The 25026-nt window shown below is 37.0% G+C and overlaps 1 protein-coding gene across 2 annotated transcripts in view; it reads left to right on the forward strand.

Moving 5' to 3' along the window:
• Positions 1-25026, forward strand: part of HS2ST1 (heparan sulfate 2-O-sulfotransferase 1) — a 194156-nt gene that overhangs the window by 163028 nt on the left and 6102 nt on the right. For both annotated transcript variants that reach the window (XM_058538439.1, XM_058538440.1), the window contains exons 3-6: positions 3180-3265; positions 10856-10994; positions 22188-22285; positions 24159-24316. In XM_058538439.1, coding sequence (XP_058394422.1) covers positions 3180-3265; positions 10856-10994; positions 22188-22285; positions 24159-24316 — 481 coding nt within the window. The remainder of the gene's footprint in view (positions 1-3179; positions 3266-10855; positions 10995-22187; positions 22286-24158; positions 24317-25026) is intronic.

Here is a 25026-nt window from a genome sequence, read left to right on the forward strand (position 1 = left end):
AGAGAGCTTGAGATTGGTGACAGCAGTGGAAGATTCATGCCTTGTTCTGTTCTCTGCCTTCACCAAACTTCCCTGAGTCCAACTGGAGACACAGCCCTTTTTCTTATTTCATTAGTTTTAAACCATGTATCTTGGAATGCTTTGGTTCCAGTGAGCTTCAGGCGTCACTGGGGGGGGGGGGGGTGGAAGGAGGAGATTGAGTAGGCAGGGTTCATTTTGCTCCTGTCTCCCCTCCTGTTTTATATATTGCAGTAGCTTCTAATCTTTAAAAATTTGCTTTATTTCAGTATGTTTTTTTCTATATCATAAAAATAGTGAATATGAGAATATATCCTTGCTGAAGAGCTTCTGCAGACCTCAGGCCTCCTTTGCAGGCACTACAGAAACAAGCCTCACATTAATAAAACCAAGAGCTAGCTCCTGGACCTACACATGCTGGAGCTTTGCTCCTCAGTGTGGCCCACTGACCTGGCCATCACGTGGAGACTGGTTAGAAGTGCAGAATCTTGGGCCCTGCTCCAGACCTACTGAGTCAGAATCTGCATTTTAACAAGAGTCTCAGATGATTCGTTTGCACATTGAGAAGCCCTGCGACAGCCCAGATAGTGTCCAGCTTCCTGGGCTCTTCACCTCACGCTGAAGGACACACACTGGATGAAGTGTGTCTTTAGGAGGCTTTAGATTAACCCTGACTGTCCTTAGGAAGGGTGGAGGAGAAAAGGATACTTGAGGTTTATACCTAACTCTTACCTCCGCCTGACTCTTTTCTTTTTTTTTTTTTTTTTTTTGTGAGGAAGACCAGCCCTGAGCTAATATCCGATGCCAATCCTCCTCTTTTTTTTTTTTTTGCTGAGGAAGACTGGCCCTGGGCTAACATCTGTGCCCATCTTCCTCTACTTTATATGGGACGCTGCCACAGCATGGTTTAACAAGCGGTGCCTCCGTGCATGCCTGGGAACCAAACCGGCGAACCCTGGGCCGCTGCAGCGGAGCGTGCACACTTAACTGCTTGCACCACCGGGCCAGCCCCTCTGCCTGACTCTTTGAGCACAGCGATGTCTAGGTTTGTATTGTGGTCCTCCATGATATTTGGCTTATATAACAACATTTTCTCAGACTTCAATCCAGCATCTCCTTTCATTTCCCTTTTATACCATCATATCCATATTAAATCTCAGCATCTGGAAAATAGAGCTAAGTTGCTAAGTATGTCTTAAGCACCCTCCCATTCCTATTCTCTTTGCCTTCTATTTCCACCTTATTTTTGGCTGAAATACAGAAACTGATTTTCACAAAACCAAAGGCTTATATGAAATAATTTACCATTAAGTGGCACTTATAAGGACTTTTCATATTCATTTCGTTTCAAATCCTTAAAATTTTTTAAGGATTCAGCTTTTGGGTTATTTAAATTTTTATTTTCTGTTTTCCATTTGCCATTTGATATTTTTATTCTATTTGGTGCCTTACTTGAAGAATAGATAGGAAAAAACATGAGAACATCAAATCACATTTATATGGCTCTCTGTTTTGGTGGGAAAAATTGTAAATATCTGCTAAAATATAATTGTGTGTTTTCTTTTTTAAACTCTTTGTTCTTTTTTTTTTTATTTTTTCCCCCAAACCCCAGTAGATAGTTGTATGTCATAGCTTCACATCCTTCTAGTTGCTGTATGTGGGACACGGCCTCAGCATGGCCGGAGAAGCGGCGCGTCGGTGCGCGCCCGGGATCCAAACCCGGGCCGCCAGCAGTGGAGTGCGCGCACTTAACCGCTAAGCCACGGGGCTGACCCTAATTGTGTGTTTTCTAATGCAACATAATTTTGTTATCTACATTCAATTTTCAGGTTTTATTTTAAGGGTGTGTGTGTGTGTGTGTGTGTGTGTGTGTGTGTATGTGTGTGTAAGAGGAAGAGAGTAAGTTGAGGTTCATTTCATTTCCCTTCTAAAAACTTCATTATTTCTTTTAGTATGTGAGTTATTAATGCTTCCCCTAAAAAATAAATTTTCCAAGAACTTTCCATTTTTCCCCAGTTCACATCCTCTAACATATGGCTGCTTCTGCTGTTTGCCTATTCTGCCCTACCAATAGGCCTTTTCCAGAAGGCAGCCATCATCATTCATTGCTGTTAATTTATTGACTAATCTGGTAAGAAGTGCTCCAGAATATCTCCATGTGACAAACTCTATTCTAAAATGTAAATGAAAGATTGATAAATTGTCAGAAGTGTGCAATTGACAGTCCTGTGCATTAGAGGCTGAGGTTCCAGCTTGCAGATGCTTCAGTCCAGTATAGGGTGGTAGTTCCCCTACCCCTCACTCCACCCCACCCCCCGCCCACACTGTGTCTCGGCTCCAGAAGAGATTCTAACCACTTGCTGTTTATAAAGCAGGGATTTGCTTATCAAAAATATGTACCATTTTCCTTTGAGAAATTGTGTGTTACCGCTTTGCAGCTGATGACACCTAGGTTTAAGTTCTGTATTAACTAGTTCTTAAAATTTTTTAAGTATATTTACACTTAAAGAATTTTTCATATTAACTAATCTTTTGTATAGTTTTAATTCCAGTAAATTCAAATAGTAATATGTAGATATTTTTTAAAAATTTTATTTTACCTATATCACATCTCTAATTTTATTGATCTTTTTCTACCAACAAGCTTATGATATCTGCTCTTAGCTCTTTAAAGTCTTCTGATAATCATCATCTTTTCTTGAATCATTTTGGTTTAAGGATTAGTTAATTTTCGTTTTATTTGTTGTCATTAATAAATATGAATTTTTATGAATAACAAGTCTCTGAGAAGAAAACAGATTTGAATAGAATGTCCCTATACTGGAGTGTTGCCTGCTTTAGCATGTGCACTGGTACCTACCCTCCCCTCACCCATGTAAATGTACTCACTGTACAGCATTGTAAATGATTGCATCGTGTGATTTTGTCTTCAGGATCCTCTCTCACTTTTTTCTGTGTGTGGTGATAGTAGCTTTCTCTATGATGAATTAGTAATTACGGATCACACTGTGCTTTCTTTAGTTGAAACCTGTGTTTCATGCTCTGTAATTATCAAACTGGTGTGATTGGTTTTAAATGCCTAAATGGAAAGTGTTTCACTGTCATCAAATTTCATTTTCTTTAAATTGTACTTAAGTAATAAGTATATTCTTCTTTTTTAGGTGCGCTTTGTAAAGAATATAACTTCCTGGAAAGAGATGAAACCAGGGTTTTATCATGGACATGTTTCTTATTTGGATTTTGCAAAGTAAGTTATACCTAAAATGACACACTAAAGGATGCTTTGTACTTTAGCCACCTAACAAGGAATAAATTCATTAAATTGTTATTTTTTTTTTTATTGAGATAACCTTGGTTTATAAAAATTGTTTTGATTTTGATTTTAAAAAAAAATGTACTGGCTTGCCTTTGCCACTATTAGATATGTAATTTAAATACACCTTCTAGTGTTTTACTGCCCTCTAGTGTTCATAAATTGATAATTGTCGTTAATTTTAGAAATTTAAGGTAGATTAAATTTAGGTAATACCCTTTAAAGTTATTTATCATTATCATGTTTATGTTTCTCATACAACCAAATGACACTATTCCAGGAGAGTCAAGTTTTAACCTAGAGGCCAGTCAGATTATGACTTACCCCATCATTGACTGAGAACTGAGAAAGCAAAGAAGCCATCACTCACTTATTGGTGCCCCGCTGTGTCTGCTTCTCAGCCAAGACACAGTGAAATGTGCACTTTTCCTCGGGCCACCTTGTTATAGCTTTAAAATTGTGATACGTTCAAAAGAACTTTTTAAAAAATGGTGATTTTCCTTTATAGTGATTTGCCTGAGACTGGAGATAACTCATTTTTCATATTTTGGGGGAGGGATGCAGTCAGGGTATTTCTATCATAATTCTCTCAAGAAAAGTTCATACAACTACAGGCCTGCTTACAGTATCCAAGCACTATGTGGCGCCCCCTAGAGCCTGTGCCACATGAAGTACTAATCAGAAAACTGGTCAAAAGGAATATTTCTAAACATGCAGCTTATGAATCCACTGGAACATTTTTTGTACCACACAGGGTACCATTATCGCAAAATCTCAAATCAGACCTTTTCTCTAGTAAGATTCTGCACTGGGCCGGCCCCGTGGCTTGGTGGTTGGGTGCACGCGCTCCGCTGCTGGCGGCCAGGGTTCGGGTCCCGGGTGCGCACCGATGCACCACTTCTCTGGCCATGCTGAGGCCGCATCCCACATACAGCAACTAGAAGGATGTGCAGCTATGACATACAACTATCTACTGGGGCTTTGGGGGACGAAAAAAAAAAAAAAGATCTGCACTAACTTCAAAAACATTAAAAATATATTTTTTTAATTATTTAAGCTTCGACATGTTTGCCCAGTCATTTCGTTAGTAGTCATGACTTCAAAGTAATACACCTTCATGTGTTTGTCAACTTTAAAGAGCATTCTGTGTAACATTTGAAAATTAAATTGATATCCCATTGTCATTTTAACTTCTTAAATTTGAAAAGAAAAAGAGTTGAATGAAATATTACTGATTCAGATTGATAATAAATCTTAAGTTTTTTGAAAAGCATGTAATTAAAAAGGAATCTCTCAAATATTACATATAGAAAACAATATATGCTTATTTCTAGTTCCTCCCACAGTACTCAAGATCTTTCAGTAAAATGGTAGCTTTAAAGTTAGATGTACATTTTTCTATAAATAATTCATGCTGCAATATTGAAAACATTTTATAGGCAGCTTTAAAATAAACTATTTTTTCTTTGCAGAGGCATCAAACCAATTTCATAACTTCATTCATAGGCATATTTTCCCTCAGGGCTGCATTACCCTTCAACTGACTGTTTGTTACCCTTTCACCTAAATGATTTATTTTTTCCACATATAGCTTGGTTTCTAATACTTTAGCTTTTCATTATGAAAATAATCTATTGAGTACTTTTGCTTTTGGCAAAAGTCTTGTACTTAGAATGAAGATCTGGTATATGCTAGGATTCTTGCAGTTGAAAAAGTATAAAGCTTCTTGAAAAGATTAATTTCACTTGAAAAGATTAAATACTAACATGAACATTTAAGGGTTTGAATATTTTCATAATCAGTCTCATATTATTGGAAGTGAAAAGTATTGTGAAAATTTTTAATAGACTTTTACAAGATTTTAAACGAATACCTAAAAAAATCAACTAGAGGAAATGTATTTTCATGTATATAGTCAAGAACTATTGTAGCTGTAATTAGGATCTTTTAAAATAAATTTTTAGGTTGACAGCCATACTCATCATGAATAAATAAGGAAGAGGAAAGAAACATCACCTTACCAATTTTTAAAGTACTTTATTCTTCAAAACATATTCTTGACTGGTATGGTACTTTGTGGAGGCCATCAAAATACTTGCCTTCAGGAGAAAACGGTTGAATTTGGTGAAAGAAATATTTAATCACATAACTTTTCAATTGCCTTAGCAGAGACACTAAAAATTAAAGAGTGGAAACCCAGGAAGTAAGATAGAGAAATAAAAAATGAAAAGTTCTTTCTAGTTTAGACTGCTCACTAAGAAGCACACATTCTGTTTGCAAGCCTCTGCTCAAGCCATGTTTTAGTTATATTTATCTGGTTTTTTAGAATAATAGCAGAAATATCTTCTTGTTACATATTTGCATTTCTATCTTGTCTTGCTCCTTTTTGTCTTAATCCTATTCTTGACTTTTTTAGCACATTCCTAGTTCTCCCTTCCATTTTTCCCTCTAGTGTTCAATTACTGTTATGTTTTCTTTCACTTAGGGGACAACAACACAATTTTTAAATAATATAGATATAATAATTAGTATCATAAATTGAGAAATTTTCCAGTTAAAAACAATTGTATAAGTGGGACATTTTCAAAATCTCCTAGGTTGCGGGCAATATAAAGTTGAATAAGTTGCCGTTCTTGTCCTCAGTGAGTTCACTGAAACCCCATTTTTCCCACAATTATCAGTTCATTATATTTCGTTATAAATAGTGTAAATATTACAGATTACCCTCCCTTTAAAATTCATACTACTCATTTATCAGCAGCATCTATTATCTGCACTTTGATTTTCTTTGAATTTTACAAAAGAAAAACATTTCTTTGAAAAACCTTTTTCAGGAACATTTCCTTTATAATGAATAATGTTCGGCTAAAAGAAAACTGTTTTAATGCTGGTTTCGATCAGACTCTGCTGAGATTTTTCATGATCTAGCTACCTAAGGGGTCATATGTCAGCATCTATCTTAGAGGTATTTGGAAATTATTTTCGATACAACATAGTCAGTTTTATTCAGGCGCACATCAGGCGGGTGCCTTTGTGGTCGTCCCCAGGAATGAGCATGGGTTTTCATCATTGTCCTTTTGGTGTCTCCATATCACCCCTCTTGTCTTTTTTAGAACAACTGAGGTGAATCAGTAAAGAAGCAGATATGTTAGGACAAGAACCAAATAATTAAATGCTTCACTAGGTCTGAAATATCCTAGAGAGGAATAAAGTGACAATATGTTAGGCCTAAATAGAGTTTGGTAGTATATAGATCATGTGAGATTGTCCCTTTCACCTTGTGCTTCTCTGCTGAACCAGTTGAAGTTTACACCATTTTCTACAGCTTTCAACAAATATGTCACAACACCGTACAGACATTTTTTAAATTATTTTAATCATTACAGGCAGTAGACGAGAGTTGTCCTTTTTTTTTTTTTTTGTGAGGAACATTGGCCCTGAGCTAATATCTGTTGCCGATCCTCCTCTTTTTGCTTGAGGAAGATTGTTGCTGAGCTAACATCTGTGCCACTCTTCCTCTACTTGATATATGGGATGTCACCGCAGCATAGCTTGATGAGCAGTGCGTAGGTCCATGCCCGGGATCTGAACCTGCGAAACCCGGGCTGCCGAAGCGGAGCGTGTGAACTTAACCACTACGCCATTGGGCCGGCCCTGAGCGTAGCCTTTTTATTGACCCTGTACTACTAGCTCTTTCTACAGCACTGATCCTGCAGACGGCTAAGGAGCAATCTCTCAAGTCAGACAGACCTGCAGTTAAATCCCCGCCAGTTCCTTACCAGCTCTGCGGTCTCAGCCGCATTACTGCAGATCTTCAGTTTCCCCATTTGTGAAATGAGGATAATTAAAGTAACTGCTTCATGGGTGGTTGTAGGGATTAAATATGATAATGTATGTGAAGCACATAGTTCTGTGTCTCACACAGAGCAGTGTTATGTTCTTTTAAAATTCTGTCTTCTTTCAGTTACCATGTTGTCTTACTGGTGTTTTCTTTTTCTCCCTGACTGAATCTGTGCTGGCCCTTCTTATTCCAACTCTTAATAGGGCATTGCTCAAGACTCTGTATTTGCCTCCATTACTCTCATTTGGGAAGTTTACCCATTTTTATTTATCAAGACGTCAAGCAAGAAGTGAGAGTCATCTTGGACAACCCTTTTCTTCACCACATGTATCTAATCAGTCACCAAGTCTTTTGAGTCTGGCTTCTTTCACTTAGCATAATGCATTTGACATTCATCCAATTTGATGCATGTATCAATAGTTAGTTCCTTACTGAGTAGTATTCCATGGTGTGGATACTCTATAATTTCTGTCCTTCACCAGTTTCTGGATACTTGGGTTGTTTCCAGCTTTTGTTGATTATGCATAAAGCTGCTAGAATATTTGCATACAGGTTGTGTGTGGATGTATGTCTTTCATTTCCCTCGAGTAAAACCTAGAAGTGGGATTGCTGGATTTTATGGTAACTCTATAAGACACTACGAAACTGTTTTCCCAAGGGGCTATATTATTTTGCAGTCTCACCAGCAGTGTGTGAGAGTTCCAGTTGCTGTGCATTCTCTCCAGCATTTGGTGGTGTTAGACCTTTTTATTTAAATTTGGGCCATTCTAATAGATGCATAGTAGGTGAATGCCCTTTTTAAGAAATAAATAATTACTTTAAAAATCATTTATTCACAACATTGTCATCAGTGGGACCAACAAATACCATCAAGTCATTCACTATTTTTGAAAGAAGACAATGAGAACTTGCCACTAGATGGATTTCAAAGTTTCTATGAACACTTGAGGGCTAAGAGGGTCCGGTATAAATACGTATAAGACAGCAGTGCCTCCAGTGAGACTACTGCTTAACTGGAGATGTTAAATCTAGTCTGAAGCAGACATCTCAAAGCGTGATGCTTCCCAAAGGCTGTTCAGCCCTTTTCCAGCTTCATCATCTTCCACTTAGGCTTTGTCTAATCAGTTGACAAGATTCCTTCCAAATGTTCTGAGTCTGCACCTGTTCTTTTAACCATTCTTGATGTTCACTCATCTATCCAAGCTATGGAGAGTGTAGCTGTAAAGCAAGCCTCATTTGTGTTCCTTGCCTTGTCAAACCACATGTGCTGACATGGCAAGAATAAGGATCCTAAAATGTCTCCTTACCAACCTGCTGCTCAGATTATACTTTTTCCCTTTGATCCTCACATAACATCGCAGATTTCTAGCAAATATGCTCTTCTCTTCCTAGGAAGATCACGTTCTAACAGGTCAATAATAGTTTATTTTCCTGGAGTGAAGGTGGGTTCTCTGCTCATCCACCTGAGCCCTCCTGAGGAACAGCTCATGACTGGCCAGGGTTAAGGGTGGAGTCTGCGACCACAGAACATATTTTTCCCATGTATTTCGTTATTGTCCCTCTACAGTTTATTCCAAAACAGCAGCCAATGGCCTTATCCCCCCCAGCTAGATATAGATAACATTGACAGATAACATTGTGTAAGTTTAAGGTATACAGTGTGATGATTTGATACCTGTATATGTTGTTAAATGTTTACCACAAGAAGGTTAGTTAACACAGCCTTTACCTCACATAATCGCCGTTTTGTTGTTGTTGCTACTATTATGGTGAGAACATTTAAACTCTACTCTCATAGCAGCTTTCATGTGCATAATAGAGTATTGTTAACTCTAGTCATCACGCTGTACTTTAGATCCCACACCATGACACTTCTCTGCTGACTCAGTCAGGCCTTCCTCCTGATGCTTATAATGGTCTACAAGGCCCACATGCTCTGCACTTCCCCCACCCCACCCCCATCTCTCTACTCTCATTCTCTGTTATTATCCCCCTATCTGATTCTGCTGCAGCCAGATTGATCTCCTTGCTGTTCCTCAGAAACACCTGACACTTAGCTGCTTCAGGGCCTTCACACTCGGGAGTCTCATCTTCCTGGAACACTTTCCCCCAGATAGCTATATGGCTCCCTTCTCATCACATAGTACTAGTGATGCCTTCCTGAAAAACCCTATTTTGAACTGTCCTCTCCCCACTTCTCCTGGCACTCCCTATGCCCTTTCGCTGCATCATTTTTCTCTCCAGTACTTTTTACCATCTGACATATTTACTTATTTCCTTTTTTATATTCTCTCTCTCCCAAGTAGAATCTTAGCCCCAGAAGGATAAGGAATTTTGTCTTTTTTTTTCATTGCTGTATTCCTAGAATCAGAATAGTGCCTGGCATATACTGGGTACACAGAAAAGTATTTTTTGAATGAATTAATGTAATAGAAAAAAAGAATAGAAAAATGAATATGACGTTCTAATTAAGAGAGACAGAATTAGCAAAGGCATTTAAGGAGAAATAGGAATAAGTATGGTCTGTTAGGGAGGTAGGAGAGGTGGGCCGACCTATAACAGATAGATGGTGTCTTTGAGGAGAGTTGATGATAGATCAATAAGGTGGTACCTAACACATAGGCAAGGAGACATTAACAACCAGGCAAAGGAGTTTGGGTTTGATGTTAACATAAACAGTAGAGTTATTTCAGGTTCCTAAGAAGAGTGATCTAACAAGTGGTGTTTTAGGAATATCAGTTGAGAATTGGTTCGGAAGGTAGATTGAAAGGGAGGGAAACTGGATGCAAGAAAACGAACGAGGTTATTGCAGTAATCCAAGCAGGAAGCCCAGGAAGAGAGCAACGGTGAAGAGAAAGGGGATGATGAAGACAGGTCAAATCTGTGAGAAAGCCTCCGAAAGAAAAAATCAAAAGGTCTTGGAAACTGTCCTAAATGAAGAATAAAGGAAAGGAAAGAGTCAGGATAACACTAAAGTTTCAAGACTGGGGGAAGTGAGGGTATTAGAGCAGGGAGCCAGTTGGACATTCTAGGCTCTGCAAGGGTTGTAAAGTAAAAGCCTTCTGTGTGCCTTCAACTCTGTCGTCCCCTAAGGAAGTGATGCTGAAAACTTGATGTCTTTAGCTTCTATCTTGTCTTTAAAATCAGCAGTAGTAGAAGTCACCAGCCAAGGGGCCAGTCAGGGACCACTGTGGGGCTGAGTGGCCGTCTATGGAAGATGCACCTAACAGGTGGTGACTTTGTCCAGAAAATAAAGGCTGGGAGAGAACATTGAAAAAAAAAAGAGGTCACACTTTTGTGTACTTAGCTGTGTCCGTTGATGATGTTTATGTAGTTTGGTGGGCCAGAAATGAGAAATCATTGCTACATAAAATTTAAATGTTTTATGTAATTCTTGCCAGTAAAATTTAAAATTATTTTTCATTCAATTTTGCCTTGTCTCCTTTATCTTAAGCCATAATTTTTAATTTTTTTTTGTTTACTTTATTGTATCATAAATAATCATAAAATATTTCCTAATCTTCATATAATCTGTTTCATTTAAATTAATTCATGTAGAATCATGAATTATAGAATCCATATAGAATCCCTATAGAATCAATACCTCAAACTTATATTTTTCAGGACACCCCTAAACAGAGTGAAAGTGTCAATTTCACCTTTTAAATTTTGTTATATTTCAGATTTGGTGTGAAGAAAAAGCCAATTTACATTAATGTCATAAGGGATCCTATTGAGAGGCTAGTTTCTTATTATTACTTTCTGAGATTTGGAGATGATTATAGACCAGGATTAAGAAGAAGAAAACAAGGAGACAAAAAGGTAATATTTTAGTTTTAAGATTTTTATAAAGATAATTGTTTATGAAATGCAATGAACAGTGTGCTTTTAAAATTTATTACTGATTATAAATGTACTAATCTCTTATTGTGGAAATTTTGAAAAGAACCCAAAAGTATAAAGAAGCAAAAGTAAACTGCTTTATGGTTGATATTTTGGAGTATACATAATTTTTTGTCACTTTAAAAAACATTTTACTGCTGTTCTAGGGATGAATATTTCTTTCATTATAGTCCTATTAACAATTTTCTGTGAGACCATTATAATTATTCATTAATAGGATGTATTTGTGTATGTACTTTGGTTCTCTTAGTCTTGGTGATTCAATTTTTTTTTTTTTATAATTTTATTTATTTATTTATTTTTTTCCCCAAAGCCCCAGTGGATAGTTGTACGTCATAATTGCACATCCTTCTAGTTGCTGTATGTGGGACGCGGCCTCAGCATGGCCCGACAAGCGGTGCCTGGGTACGCGCCCAGGATCCGAACCCCGGGCCGCCAGCAGCGAGCGCGCGCACTTAACCGCTAAGCCACGGGGCCGGCCCCATGATTCAATTTATATTGATTTGTGACCATCAGTTTAGGGACACTATTTTGCTAAAGCAGCTCTTTTTTTCAGGCAAGGAGAGAATAATGGCTCCACAGAGTTCTTACTTAGCAGGTTAGATTTGGGTTGTCTTCTATTTAAGTGCGTCCTCCAGGGGAGCATCAGAGTTGTTTTTCTAAGAAACCAAACTGATCTGTGACTTTTCTGGTGGAACACCTTTGCTGGGACCTCATTGCTCACAGGATTGCCCATATGGGAGCCGATAATCTGACATAATCTGAGACCTACCTCTCCTGCCTCATTTTCTCTCAGGCGCCCAGTGCTTCAGCCACGGAAAATGTCATCGTCCTCCAAACTTATTATTGCTTCATACTTTCTGCACACGTGTTGTTCCCTGTACTTAGAATGTCTCTCCTTTACTCTGGAAAACTCTTTGTCCACCTTTAAGATCCAGTTTAAATGTTACCTCTTGGGTCGGCCCCGTGGCTTAGTGGTTAAGTGCGCGTGCTCCGCTGCTGGCAGCCCGGGTTCAGATCCCGGGAGCGCACCGACGCGCTGCTTCACCGGCCATGCTGAGGCCGCGTCCCACATACAGCAACTAGAAGGATGTACAACTATGACATACAACTATCTACTGGGGCTTTGGGGGGAAAAAATAAAAATAAAAAAAATAAATAAAATAAAACAAATGTTACCTCTTCCATAAAGTCTTTTCTGGTGCCCCAGGCAGTTAGTCATGTCCCTTTCAAGGCTCCCAGAGCGCTCTATTCCTATCTCTATTTTTTAAGCATTTATTTTGTGGTATTTGAATTGTTTACATACATGTCTTCTCCAAAAGGTTGTGAACTTCCTGAAGTGGAGGCTACGTTTCATTTATCTTTGTTTCCCCAGTATTTAGCACAGTACCTAGTTCATCTGCATGTGCTTAAGAAATGGTTGAATGAGTAAATTCTGCACCTTTTAAACCTAAGGTGTTGCATAGGAGTGATGCTAGATACTTGATATATTATGATAATTAACATCCAACAATTAATTCTTTCCTAAGTTATATGTGCCCTCTATGTCACATGAGGAGGCAATGTTTTTTGTTTTATTTTACTTTTTTATTTTCTAGAAATTGCTGTTTCTTTCCTTTGTCTCAAAGCTTTAGGCAGAAGATACTGATCCAAACATAGATAACTGACTAGACCTTTTTTTTTTCAGGGTTCATCAATCTCTTAGCATTATTTAATCTTCTAAAGATATATATACTTATGTTATTTTGGAGATTCTACAGAATTTTATAAGATCTACTAATATAACTATTTTGTGACTAGTGCTTTAGAATTTATTGACAGTTATTTCTAAATCCACTTCAACACTTACTTAAAAAAAATTTTTTTTTATTTTAGCTCTATCATTTACACTTAGCTCTTGCTCAGTAAATGTTAGTATTCATCTCCCTCCTTTGACCAAAAGAATATTAAAGTGGTTAAGGAAAAGATTTGCAGTCATGTAGGTTCCTACATCCACCATTTGTCACTGTCAGCTCTGGATGCCATGGTTTTGTGGTTGCTATCCTACATAGTCTGGGGAATTAGGTAATATTAATACTTAATAATATAACAACAATAATAGCTCACATTTATTGAGTGCTTATTGTGTATCAAACATTGTTTTAAATTACGTGTATGTATTTTTTCAGGCAGCCTGTACATAAATTCTAGGGGATACTTGCTGCCATTGTCTCCATTTTACAGATAAGGAAACTGAGGCACAGGAACATTGAGCCCCTCGCCCAGTGTTACACTACCAGTGAACTGTAGAGCTGGAATTGAAACCCAAATGCTCTAATTCCAGAGCTCACAGTCCTAATCCCTTTAAAAAGGAGAGAGGGAATGCAACATGCTACTCAGCATTTTTATGTGAGAGGTGTTCCAAAGTTGCATATTCAGTACTCACAGAAAAATCGAGGCAGATATTTTAACATGATTTCCTTTTCACATTTGAAAGTTTTAGGTAGATATACCCTCTTAAGTCTGGAGATTTAACCGTTCTTCACCCTGACATTGATAGGGCTTGGTTTGTTTTTGTTTTTTTATGTCATTATAAAATACATATGAATACATTTGTTTATTTAGATGTAATATTTGTAACATCAGCAAGATACTGTTGCATTACCTTAATTCTCATGAGGATAGGGCCATCTATAAATGCTTTATTAAAGTGAAAAATTACTTTGTTTTGTCATAGACAAAATGGACCTTTTGGGTCTTGAAACATACACATTTTTAATAATTTGGCTTGTTTCTTATGACACAAATGTTGGTAACATTCTGGGCCTTAATGAGTTAAATGATGTTGTTTTATTGCAAAACTCAATGTCTTTAACTGGCAAGAGTTTTCATTAATAAACTTGTATCTGTAAAGTTGATAAGACTGCATGGCATGTAACATTTTTGAAAATGGCAGGGTATTTGAAGATAATGGGGATTAAAAAGTGGCAATGATGATGTAGGAAATACCTTGCAATGGCTTCATTTCCATGAAATTGTATATTGTTTGCACCTCGAGTGATACTTTGAAGCATATTAGATAATAATAGTTCAGCACTCATGGCAACTATTATGTTTTAAACTGTAGTACTGAACTGCTTTCTGGTTACACGGTCAAACAGTAATTTCAAACACATTTCAGGCATATGTACACCTATGATAGCTTTTTAGAATTTTACTTGATTTAGTCTTTGCCCAGTACCTGGAAAATAGGGATATTAAATAATCCAAGGGTCAGCACCTAAAAACTATAAATAAGTAATTCTCAAGCTGTTTAGTCTCAGAACTCCTTTTAAGTCTTAAAAATTATTGAGGACACCCAAAGAGCTTTTGTTTGTGTGGGTTATATCCATTGGACTTTACCAATATCAGTAAATGTACCAATTTACTGAGAAATTTTTAAACTACTAATTAATTTAAAAATAACAGTAGGAAACCTATCATATGGTAACAATATATTTTTATGCAAGTAACCATTTTGAAAAAAAGTAGAGTGGCATTTTGTGTTTTTACAAGTTTTTAAAATATCTAGCTTAATATAGACAGCTGGATTTTCACATCTGCTGCTGAATTAGTCTGTTCAGTATGTTCTTTTGGTTGAAGTATATAAAGAAAATTCAGCTTTATGTAGATATATAATTGGAAAAGAGAAGATTTTAATAGCCTTTTCAGAAAATCGTGGATATTCTTCTTTAATACTGCACTAAAACTTGACAAATTGTAGTTTCTTCAAGTTGTTGAAGTGTGGAATCTGAAACCATAGCAGTGACCTTTTTATGCTCTGCTACGTTAACATCCGTTGATATATTTTACACTTTGTATGGATTTTTTAACCAAGCATAATTTTGTAACATCCTGCATTGGTCATTTGGAATATGTTATTTCACTGAGTTATGTGGACCTTCCAAATGTTGACACATTTTATTGTATAATATCAGAATTGCACATTCATTAATATCACCACTGATTTCATCAGAAAATTCTTTAGGTATTAGGAAACCGTCAAGCTTATGGTGGCAGATCAAGTTTTACAAAATTTTATTTTTTTGCTTGAACGCTTAACTTTTATCACAGGATTTCTCAACTTCAACACTATTGTTGTTTTGAACCAGATGATTCTTTGTTGTGGGGGGCTGCCTATACATTGTAGGATGTTTACCAGCATCTCTGGCCTCTACCTAGTAGCACCCTCCCCCCCCAACATCCCCTAGTTATGAGGACCAAAGATGTCTCCAAACTATGCCAAATGTCACCTGGGCGTCAAAACAGCTCCAGTTGAGAATCACTGGGCTGCTAACACTGTTACTTGTTTTCTTTCAAGCAACAGGCACACTCTGTTCATTTTGAGAAAATATCTACCAAATATGCAAGTTTGAAAAGCCATAGTTTGTCTCTCAGTCTTTCTTTCAGCATAGGCCTTCTTATAGCTTCCAGATAATATTAACTGCACCTATAATCTCATTACTCAGATTTTCTAAATATGTAAATATTCTATGTGATTTCAGCTTTGTACTGCCCTATAGATTATTAAACATTTTTTATTAATTGTTTTATTAGCAGAACACCAAGGGGGTTATACTTATGGAAAGAGTAAATAGTTACGTGCTCTAAGTAAAGTAACAATCTAAAGGAGAATCAGTTTATGTTGTTAAGTAAGTACTCCCTGGTCCCAGAAATCACAATGCCTACCCCAATTTGATTTTTGTATTTGTTACTGTAAATTAACTAGACTTATTGACAGGCATAGGAGTTATAATGAATTTAGAATATTCTACCTAAAAATATGTATTAATTTATAAAAGATAGTAATGAGGTTAGAAGAAATCCATACTTAGCGCTATCTGATCTTACCATTGGCTTACAAAATGTTGCCTCCATAGTGCTTAGCAGTTTACAATCCCCTGACGATGGTTTGCTTATGGAACGTGAATTTTACTAGTCTGTCCTACAAAGGCATTTGAGAACTTATTACTGTTTGCTTAAAAAGTATTTTATATGTAAAAAGCACCACAGGAAAGCAATGTAACATAATATCTTTGCAGATGACATATTTAAAGGTTTGAAAACTTTTTGTTACACCAGTTTTCTCTATCTCAGCACAACCCAGAGTCAGCCTTGACCTGTCTTCTTCCCAGGTTTCTGGTTGGACCATAGGTGGTTCCTTTCACCAAAAGAGAGAAAACAGAAGGAAGAATCAGTTGTAATGGAACTGAAGAAAGAGTTGATGAGTTCAAATTGGACATTATTTTTAGTCATGTATAAGTAGGTGGAGGTATCCACTAAAAATAGTATTTGTACCTCAAGAAATAAGTCTAAACTAAATCTTTGATTTGGGAGTCATCAACATTAGGTGAGAGTTGAGACAGGGGATTGAATGAAATTGCGCTTGAAAGGCATATAGTGTATGAAAAGAGAACTGAATGAAAAAGAAGAAAAAGAACAGTGCAAATATGTAGCTGTGGGAAATGCCAACATTTAAGGAGCAGACAGAGAAAGAGGAGCATGCCAAGGAGACAGAGGTCAGAGAATCGGAAGACAAACCTGATGAGTCCTTGAAATGGGTGGGAAAATAATTTCAATTGCAAAGAGGTTAGTGAATTAGGGATTGAAAACTGTCCCTTAGATTTGTCAATGTGGAGTCATTAGGGATGTCAGAGAAAGGAGTTTAAGGGGAATCCAAAGGGTTTGAGAAGTAACTGAGAGATGAAGTTAGACCAAGAGGAAAGACTACTCTTGAGATAGAAGTTTGACTCTGAAAGGAACAAAAAACATGAGGAAATGTTTCTTTAAGATGACAGACATTTGGGCATATTAATATATCTGAAGAGAGCAAGGGGTGATGATAGAAGAAACTGGAGAGAAATTGATGGAGCAGAGTCTGAGAAGGGGGTGGGAATGGTATTCAAAGATAGGAGAAGGAAATACCTCTTAAAAGACGAGGGCAGTGAGGGGCTACAGAGGCAGATGAGCTTTTATCTAAGCAGGAAATCGAGGGGGCTCACTCTTAGCTTCAGTTTTCTGTGTAAAATATGAAAAAGATCATTTGCAGTAAGAGTTTGAATGTAAATATAATTGCCATCACTATCAAGCATCAAATTTTGCTTAATTTTTTTAACCTTCAATTTTAGGAGTTAAATGTCTAAACTAATAATCTAAATGATCTCCAGAATATTTTAATATTTCATGCTTTTAAAAACATTTGTATTGGGGCCGGCCCCGTGGCGTAGCGGTTAAGTGCACGCGCTCCGCTGCTGGCGGCCCGGGTTCGGATCCCGGTGCGCACCAACACACCACTTGTCAGGCCATGCTGAGGCAGCGTCCCGTATAAAGTGAAGGAAGATCGGCACGGATGTTAGCTCAGGGCCAGTCTTCCTCAGCAAAAAGAGGGGAATTGGCATGGATGTTAGCTCAGGGCTGATCTTCCTCACAAAAAAATAAAATAAATAAAAATAAATTGTTAAAAAAAATAAAACATTAAAAAAAAACTTAAAAAAATCAACCTTTAAAAAAAAACGTGTATCTAGTTCACAAAGAATTGCTCTTTCTAAGCACAGATCTTTTTCAAGTGAAAAAGCTGATCATAACTTTTTATTTATATGGTAGACTGAGCTGGGTTTTGTGGGAGAGGAAGAGAGCTTGGAGTGTTTTTATTTGATTTGTTTGTTTTATAAGAGAAAAATATTTATTTATAGAAAATTCTATTTTGAAATGTGACCAGAATGTTTAGGAAAAGGCTAATAGAAGTGAGCAAATAAACAGGACAGTCATGGTGACCAGGCATTTGAGTGACAGTCTTCTGCGATGTGAGTGGAGAAGCCCAAGTGCTGATGTCACTGCTGGGGTCACTGCAGCACTTCATCCTAAGATCTCAGTGGATCAATTCATCAGGTTGTATGTAGTAAAGATGGTGTTGAGTTGTGCTGATTTGATTGTCTCTTTCTAGGAAATACTTGGTTTACTTTATTGATCAAATATTTATATAGAAATGGGAAAATTTCTGTTATATGCTAAGATCTGGCACACTCATGTATATTCACCAATTTTTGATTATTCATAGTTTTGGGTTCTTTTTCCCCTCTACATCTTCCTTACTACTGGCCATCTTTGGATTGTTTCTTTTAGTTGATAGGAGCGAAACACCTCCCCTAGATGATTAGAAGGAACCATAAAGGAGGCAAAACCCAAACTATTTTTCCACTTTTAGATTGTCTAATAAAACATTTGGTAGGTGAATTAGTTAGGGTAGATGCTAAGCTTCTAAAACAAAGAAACCCAAATAGTTTGAATCAGATTATTTCTCTCATACATAAAAGCCTACAGGGGAGGGGCCCAGGCTCTTGGAGCAGCTTTGCTCCACACTGTCATTCAGGGACCTGTGTTCCTTCCACATTGTTACTCTGCTGTTCTTTAGGGGGTTGTCCTTATGTGCTTGATTGAATTTGGATCACCACTGTGGCTGCCTTCCAGCCCATGGGAAGAAGGGAAGTGGAGGGCAAACAATTTCCTTTTAACCAAGTGACCCAGAACTTGCTCACATCGCTTCTGCCTCCAGTCCACTGGTAAGAACTTAGTCACGTAGCCATACCTAACTGCAAGGGAGGCTAAACTCTATGACTATGGAAGAGAGGAAGAATGGATTTTGGAGGTAACTCTTGGACTTCCAGAGTAGGCTAGCAGATTTAAAACTGCTGGCCAAAAATAGACTTGGAGATTATCTACAGATTGTCTTTGCTTGAAACACTAAAATACTTCAAGAGCACAGGATATAGGAGTTGGCTAACTACAGAATTTGGGTTAAAAGAGCCATCCTGCTTGCTTATGCATTAATCAGTTTTAATTCCAATAGTGGATATTTAAAGTCCCAAAGTTGTTCACATAGTAACTCTATGGAAACTTTTAATACTGCAGCCTCTTTTAATATCCTAGTTTCTTACATTTAAGCAAAATCTTTTTAATGTCTTTGAGTCTTACACACATACACACACAAAATGGTGGTAGAGATTGTGGGTGAACTCACAGTCTACCTTAGCAATTCATTATTTTTCTGTCTGGTACTCTACACCTCAGGTAGAGGTGTAACAAAGCACCTCTGAGCTTCAGAAGCACCATACTATGATCTAGGGCCTGTCTGAAATTGGAGAGGCATAGAGTCAGAAACCTTCTGCTATATCATTACTTGGTTCATCAAGCCAAAGATTTCTTAGAAATTGGGACATGGTAGAGATAGATAGACACATAGGTGGTTTTATTTTTATTTTTATGAGCTACAAATTAGCATAAATGATGATAAAACAACTTCTTAGAAAGTGACTTAGGCCAGCAAATCTAAGTCAGACCATTGAGTAAAATTCAGAAATAATGTAATGGCCGTTGAAATGGATTTATTGAGTCTTAAGTGTAAACTGAGGTCTTTTCACTTAAAGTTATTTATGTATTTATTTGTATGTGTGTATGTATGTGTGCATGTGTGTGTGTGTGTGTGTAGAGAGAGAGAGATCTCAAGAGAATTTGAGAGAACTCTCAGGGATTGTCAAAATTCTTCATGAAAAAATTTACTGCCCCTGTCTTCATCTCCACTAGAATTGTGCCTTTAATACCCATGTAAATCCCCAAAGTGCAGTCTTTCCAGCCATTTACAAACATTGATTGTGCAGACAACTTCTATAGCAATATATTGTGTACTATGGAGGGCACAAATGGATATTGTATGATCCCTCCAAGAAGTTTTCACTATAGTGAAAAAAAAATAGTACACAAAGCAAGTTCTTTAGATAAAGATGTATATATAGATATATATACCTGGATCCTCAGAGCTGGCTGTTATGAGGCAGTATATAATTAATTTATGCGAGTTCAAGGAAAATAGGAGTGACTTTAGGCCAGAGCAGTCATTGGAAAGATAGTCTTCATGTAAACCAGCTTGGGAGAGGGAAGGCACTGTCAGAGGAAGAAAATGTAGTCAGCAAAGGTATATAGATTTGGAAATACATATGACGTGCTTGAGAAACTGCAAAACAGGTTAATGTGGTCAAGAGGGAAGTTACACGTAGAGATAAGGCTGGAACTAGCACACTGAGGTCAGAGTATGAAGCATTCCTTAAAGCCAGAATAAAGACTTTGGAATTTTTTTTTTTTTTTTATGATATTGGAAGCCATGGAAAGTTTTTGAGTAGAGAATGTTGGAAGTTGGCTACTTGGATTAATCTGGTAACTGTACAGAGCAGACTGGAAGGAAGGGAGGGAAGGGAGCCCAATTAGGAAGTGACTGTAAGAATCGAGACATGACATTGTGAGATCCTGATGGAAATAAGATTGTAAAAGAAAAGATGGATTGGAAAGACATTACCTCAAGGATGTGAGGTAAGGGAAAAGAAAGATTAAGAAATGTTGTGAGATCTTGAGTCTGAATTACAAGGGGCAATATAATTCTGTTGCCAGAAATATTGAATATGAGGTAATACTAGGAATTCAAATGAAAATGCACACTAGATATTAGAAAATAGATAAGAAGTGATGGATATGGGGGTACAAATTTGAAAGCCTTTTGCCTAGAAATTATAAGGGAAGCCAAGAAAGTGTGAATAAGCTAAGGAAGGGAGTGGGCAGAGAGAAGATAGCTGAGATGAATTGCCATACTTGGTGGAAGGAACAAAACATGCCTTCAAAGAAGATGATGGTACATTCAGAAAGATACAGAGAACCAACAAAAGCCAGAAAGGGGAGTGTTCAAAGCAAAAGACAACAGTCTATTGGTGGCAGAGAGACCAAGAGATTTTCAGAAAGGAGGAGTGGTCAGTGGGCCACGTGCTATGGTGGTCGAGGAGAATAAGAACCAGCAAACATTGTAGTTCACTATTAGCGAGGAGGGGTGGAGAGACGCGCAGACAGACTACATCCCATTTATTGAATGCCTACAATGAACTAGTCATTGTGGTAGATTCTTTTACATCCCTGATTTTATTTCTTCCTCAAAGTAAGATTATGTCCTCCTTTTTTAAATAAGGAAACTAACACAAAACTTAACTTTTCCAGGTTCAGGATTCAAGATCAAAAGAGCTTTTCACTATATCGTAGCGAAGGTCATCTGTAAATGAAATGGGCAAATAAATTGTGGGCTGCAGTTTGCTGTTGCCTCTTGAATGTTGCCAGAATCAAGAGAATCATTCCACTATAGCTCCACCTGTACCAGATCTGAGGATTTTTTGGCCCTATTCTCATAGATTTTTGGTTGAAAGGGCCCTTTGAGTTTATCTAATTTTATAGAGTAGAAAGTGAGATTTGAAGGCCTTAAAGCCTTACTTAAAATAGGGGTCAAACCTGGTTCTAGAAACTCGGGCGCCTGGACTCAGAACGAGTCCTCCTTCTACTCCTTCACACTTCCTCTTCTCAGAAACAACAGGTTGTATTTGTAGATGCCTGACTGCAACACGCAAAGCTCCCAAGTTTGTTCTCTGGTATCTCAGTATTATATCATTTCAGATAGATAATGCCTAATGCTAAAATGCCTGTGACAGACAGTAAGTCCTCAAGAAAGTGAAGTTGATTCATTTTAGATTTATAACCTATGAGTCTCTTTCTCTTTTAATTAATTCAGTCAGATGCATTTGAAGAGGAGGGCATGTAAGTCGTACGTGTCTGAGGCTATTTCTTCTTTGTACAATTGTTTTTTGCTTGTTTTAATGAGAAAAGGAGAAAAGACAAGTATAGTCCTACTTTATATTCTTTTTAAATAATTATTTCTCAAAAGAGTATCTTTAGCCTTGTTTTTATTTAATTTCCTTTGGTAAGGGGAAAGAAAATAAAAATACACAAATTCAACATAAACCAGTACTTACTTTCAAGACAGAAAATTATCTGGAGGGGTTTCCATTCATATAGTAAAAGAAGTCTTATAAACATTGGCGTAAAACAAAGATGTGAGAAAAATCCATGATTAACCTTCCTCCGTATCTCAACTATGTAAGCTGCCTGCCCCTTTCATTCACTGTCTCATCCCACCCGTGCTGCCCGTTTATTTAATAACTTACCACATTAAGACATTTGATAGGTGAGACTTGGTTTATGGCTCACATGTGCTCTTTGTCTTGGTTCCAGACCTTCGATGAATGTGTAGCTGAGGGCGGCTCGGACTGTGCTCCAGAGAAGCTCTGGCTTCAAATCCCATTCTTCTGTGGCCACAGCTCGGAATGCTGGTAGGGAGATAAAGTTGGCTTAAATTGATAATCTCCTTTATTATCTCTATAATTTGTATTTCACAAGTGTGAATGTGTTAGTCAAGGGCCAGGTATAAGGAAATTAGTGAAAGACCAGACTAAAATAAACATGTAATTAAGTAATATCTAGTTTTGTGGTTACCTTTAAGTGCATTAAGTAGATTCTTCATATATAATATCCATGCAATGTTTTCTCAGATGCTGGTTTTTTGAATTTTTTTGTTAGTTTTTGATGTTACATGTTTTGCTATATTCCAGCAGAGCTCTTAATTAGAGGTCAGGGGTCATTTCAAAAACCTCATTTTCTCCCTAGCTTACTGTTTTAGCCTGTTCATGTTAGATCAAGAAAAGGCTTAGTGGGTAAATGATTCACCTGGTTTTACTGTTAAACTGATTTTGGCTTTGGGAGAAGCCAAGGTTACAGATGTGGTTTAATCTGCTAATAAACGTGAGGTGGAAAATAAAGATATTTTATCCTTAATAGTTTATTTTCTCAGGATGTGCTGAGTTTTCAGTTTTTAAAAATTACTGTATGAAAAAAAAAATTACTGTATGTATTTATTTGCTCTAATCAATCATTTTAATAGGAAAATTAGAAAAAAACAGGAACACATTCAAAGTTAGTATCTTCCTTAAAACCATAATGAGAAATGCAAGGACTGTTTTCTGTTCTTTTTTTCATTATTTGAGACATGTTATTTGATTATTGTGAACCTTAAAGTCCTACTCAATAGATTACATCAAAACATAATAATAGCATTAAAAGAATTGGAAGCATTGGAAAAATGTCTTCTCAATTTTTAATCATTTTCTTAGAATGGGGATTGGCAAACTATAGCCTGAAGACCAAATTTGGCCCATCACCTGTTTATATAAATGAATTTTTATTGAAACGCAGCCAGATCCATTTGTTTACTTATTGTCTATGGCTGTTTTCACCCTGTAAGACACCATTAAGTAATTGTGACCAAGACCATATGGCCTGCAAAGCCTAAGATATTTACTCTCTGGCCCTTTATAGAAAAAGCTTGCCAACTCCTGCCTTAAAACAATAAAGGAGATTGTTCTATTGGGCATTATTGAGGAGATTTTAATTAAACATCTTTAGTATGTTTCGTAGATTCATAGAACTAGGAGGGACCTTAGAAATCAACTAATTTATCCCTCCCCACCCCCAGCTTTTTAATGGCTGAGAAAACACAGTGAGAGAGGTGACGTCACCAGCTCAATATCACACTGCTTAAAGGAGGGCTGGAGTTAGGATTAAGGAATGTCAGTGCTAAAAAGAACCCAAAAGTGGAGTTTATTTAGGGCCAAATCTCTATTAACAGCCATTAGCTGACAATGTAAAAAATAAAAATAAAAGATTCTTAGCAGAGCCGCTTCTTATTTCTGTTCCTTAGAAACTTCAGAAAAGCCTAAACTCACAAATTAAATTAAGATAAGCGCTAAACACAAATTGCTTAGACCTTCCTTACTAGAGAGCTCTTAAAATGAACAGAGTTTAGTTGAGAATAGTTAAAAAAATCAAATGCACTCACACTAAATCAGATGGGGGGAATATATGTTATATACATATACATTTTTTAACTGCCGTCAAACTAAACGTTGTGTATATTAAGTGTCCTCTAGTAAAGTCTAAATTAGCACTGCATAGTTGAGCAGAAACTGGGGATGGAGGCAAAGGAAATTCAGAACAGGTGTGCCTCCCAGAGGACATCAATAAAAGGGCATTAAGGCTTTGGATGGACATGTGTTTATCTATTTTCTTCATAATATATAGTGTCAGAGGCATCAAAGATACTTAGCAGATTTCACAACCAGGTTTTTAATTCCTTTCCTTTGGTTTTAGGAATGTGGGAAGCAGGTGGGCTATGGATCAAGCCAAGTATAACCTAATTAATGAATACTTTCTGGTGGGAGTTACTGAAGAGCTTGAAGATTTTATCATGTTATTGGAGGCAGCTTTGCCCCGTTTCTTCAGGGGTGCTACAGAACTCTACCGTACAGGTATATAAAGGACAGGTTTCTTCTGAAAGCTGTCCTTCACTTTGTTTGCAACTTGAAAAATATGTGTGATTTGCTGTTCTTGAGTAAACCATAAAAAGTAACTCCAGAGGCAGGTGTATTGTCTGTTTCTCCTAACCATTGTCAATATAAAACAGTGCCTGACACACAGATGGTGTTCATTAAATATTTTTTGAATTAATAAACGTGCATTAGATGATAATTAGAAGGCATTGTAAGCATAGCAGAAGGATACAAACTACAGCTACTAACAGCCTTAGAAATGTGTAATATTCAATAATGCAGATACCAAACTCTGTATTCCACCCTTAGACCTGCCTGATGCCATTTAGAGTAGAGGTGGGAAGATGAGACTGAGTCACATTAATAGTGATCATCATATGCTATGTCTGTTACATTATAGTACTCCTAAAAGTGTGCTTTGACAATATCGCATATCTGAAAGTGACTGTGTTGGTCCAGTCTAATGCTAGGGTTTTTGTGCTGTTCTTTGGTAAGATACAATCATAGGAACTCTTTTCCTAGGGTATGCATATGCCCTAGCTTCTAACACATAATTATAGAGAATATAGATTATAAAAAATTAGTATTAAGTTTGAAAATAGATATTTTATCATATTTTAAAAAATGAACTAGTGATAGCACCAAATATTTGAGAATATAGCATGTAAGGTGACAGCCTACACTTACTG

The sequence above is a fragment of the Diceros bicornis genome, chromosome 4 (genome assembly GCF_020826845.1).
Source record: "Diceros bicornis minor isolate mBicDic1 chromosome 4, mDicBic1.mat.cur, whole genome shotgun sequence".
Classification (NCBI taxonomy): domain Eukaryota; kingdom Metazoa; phylum Chordata; class Mammalia; order Perissodactyla; family Rhinocerotidae; genus Diceros; species Diceros bicornis.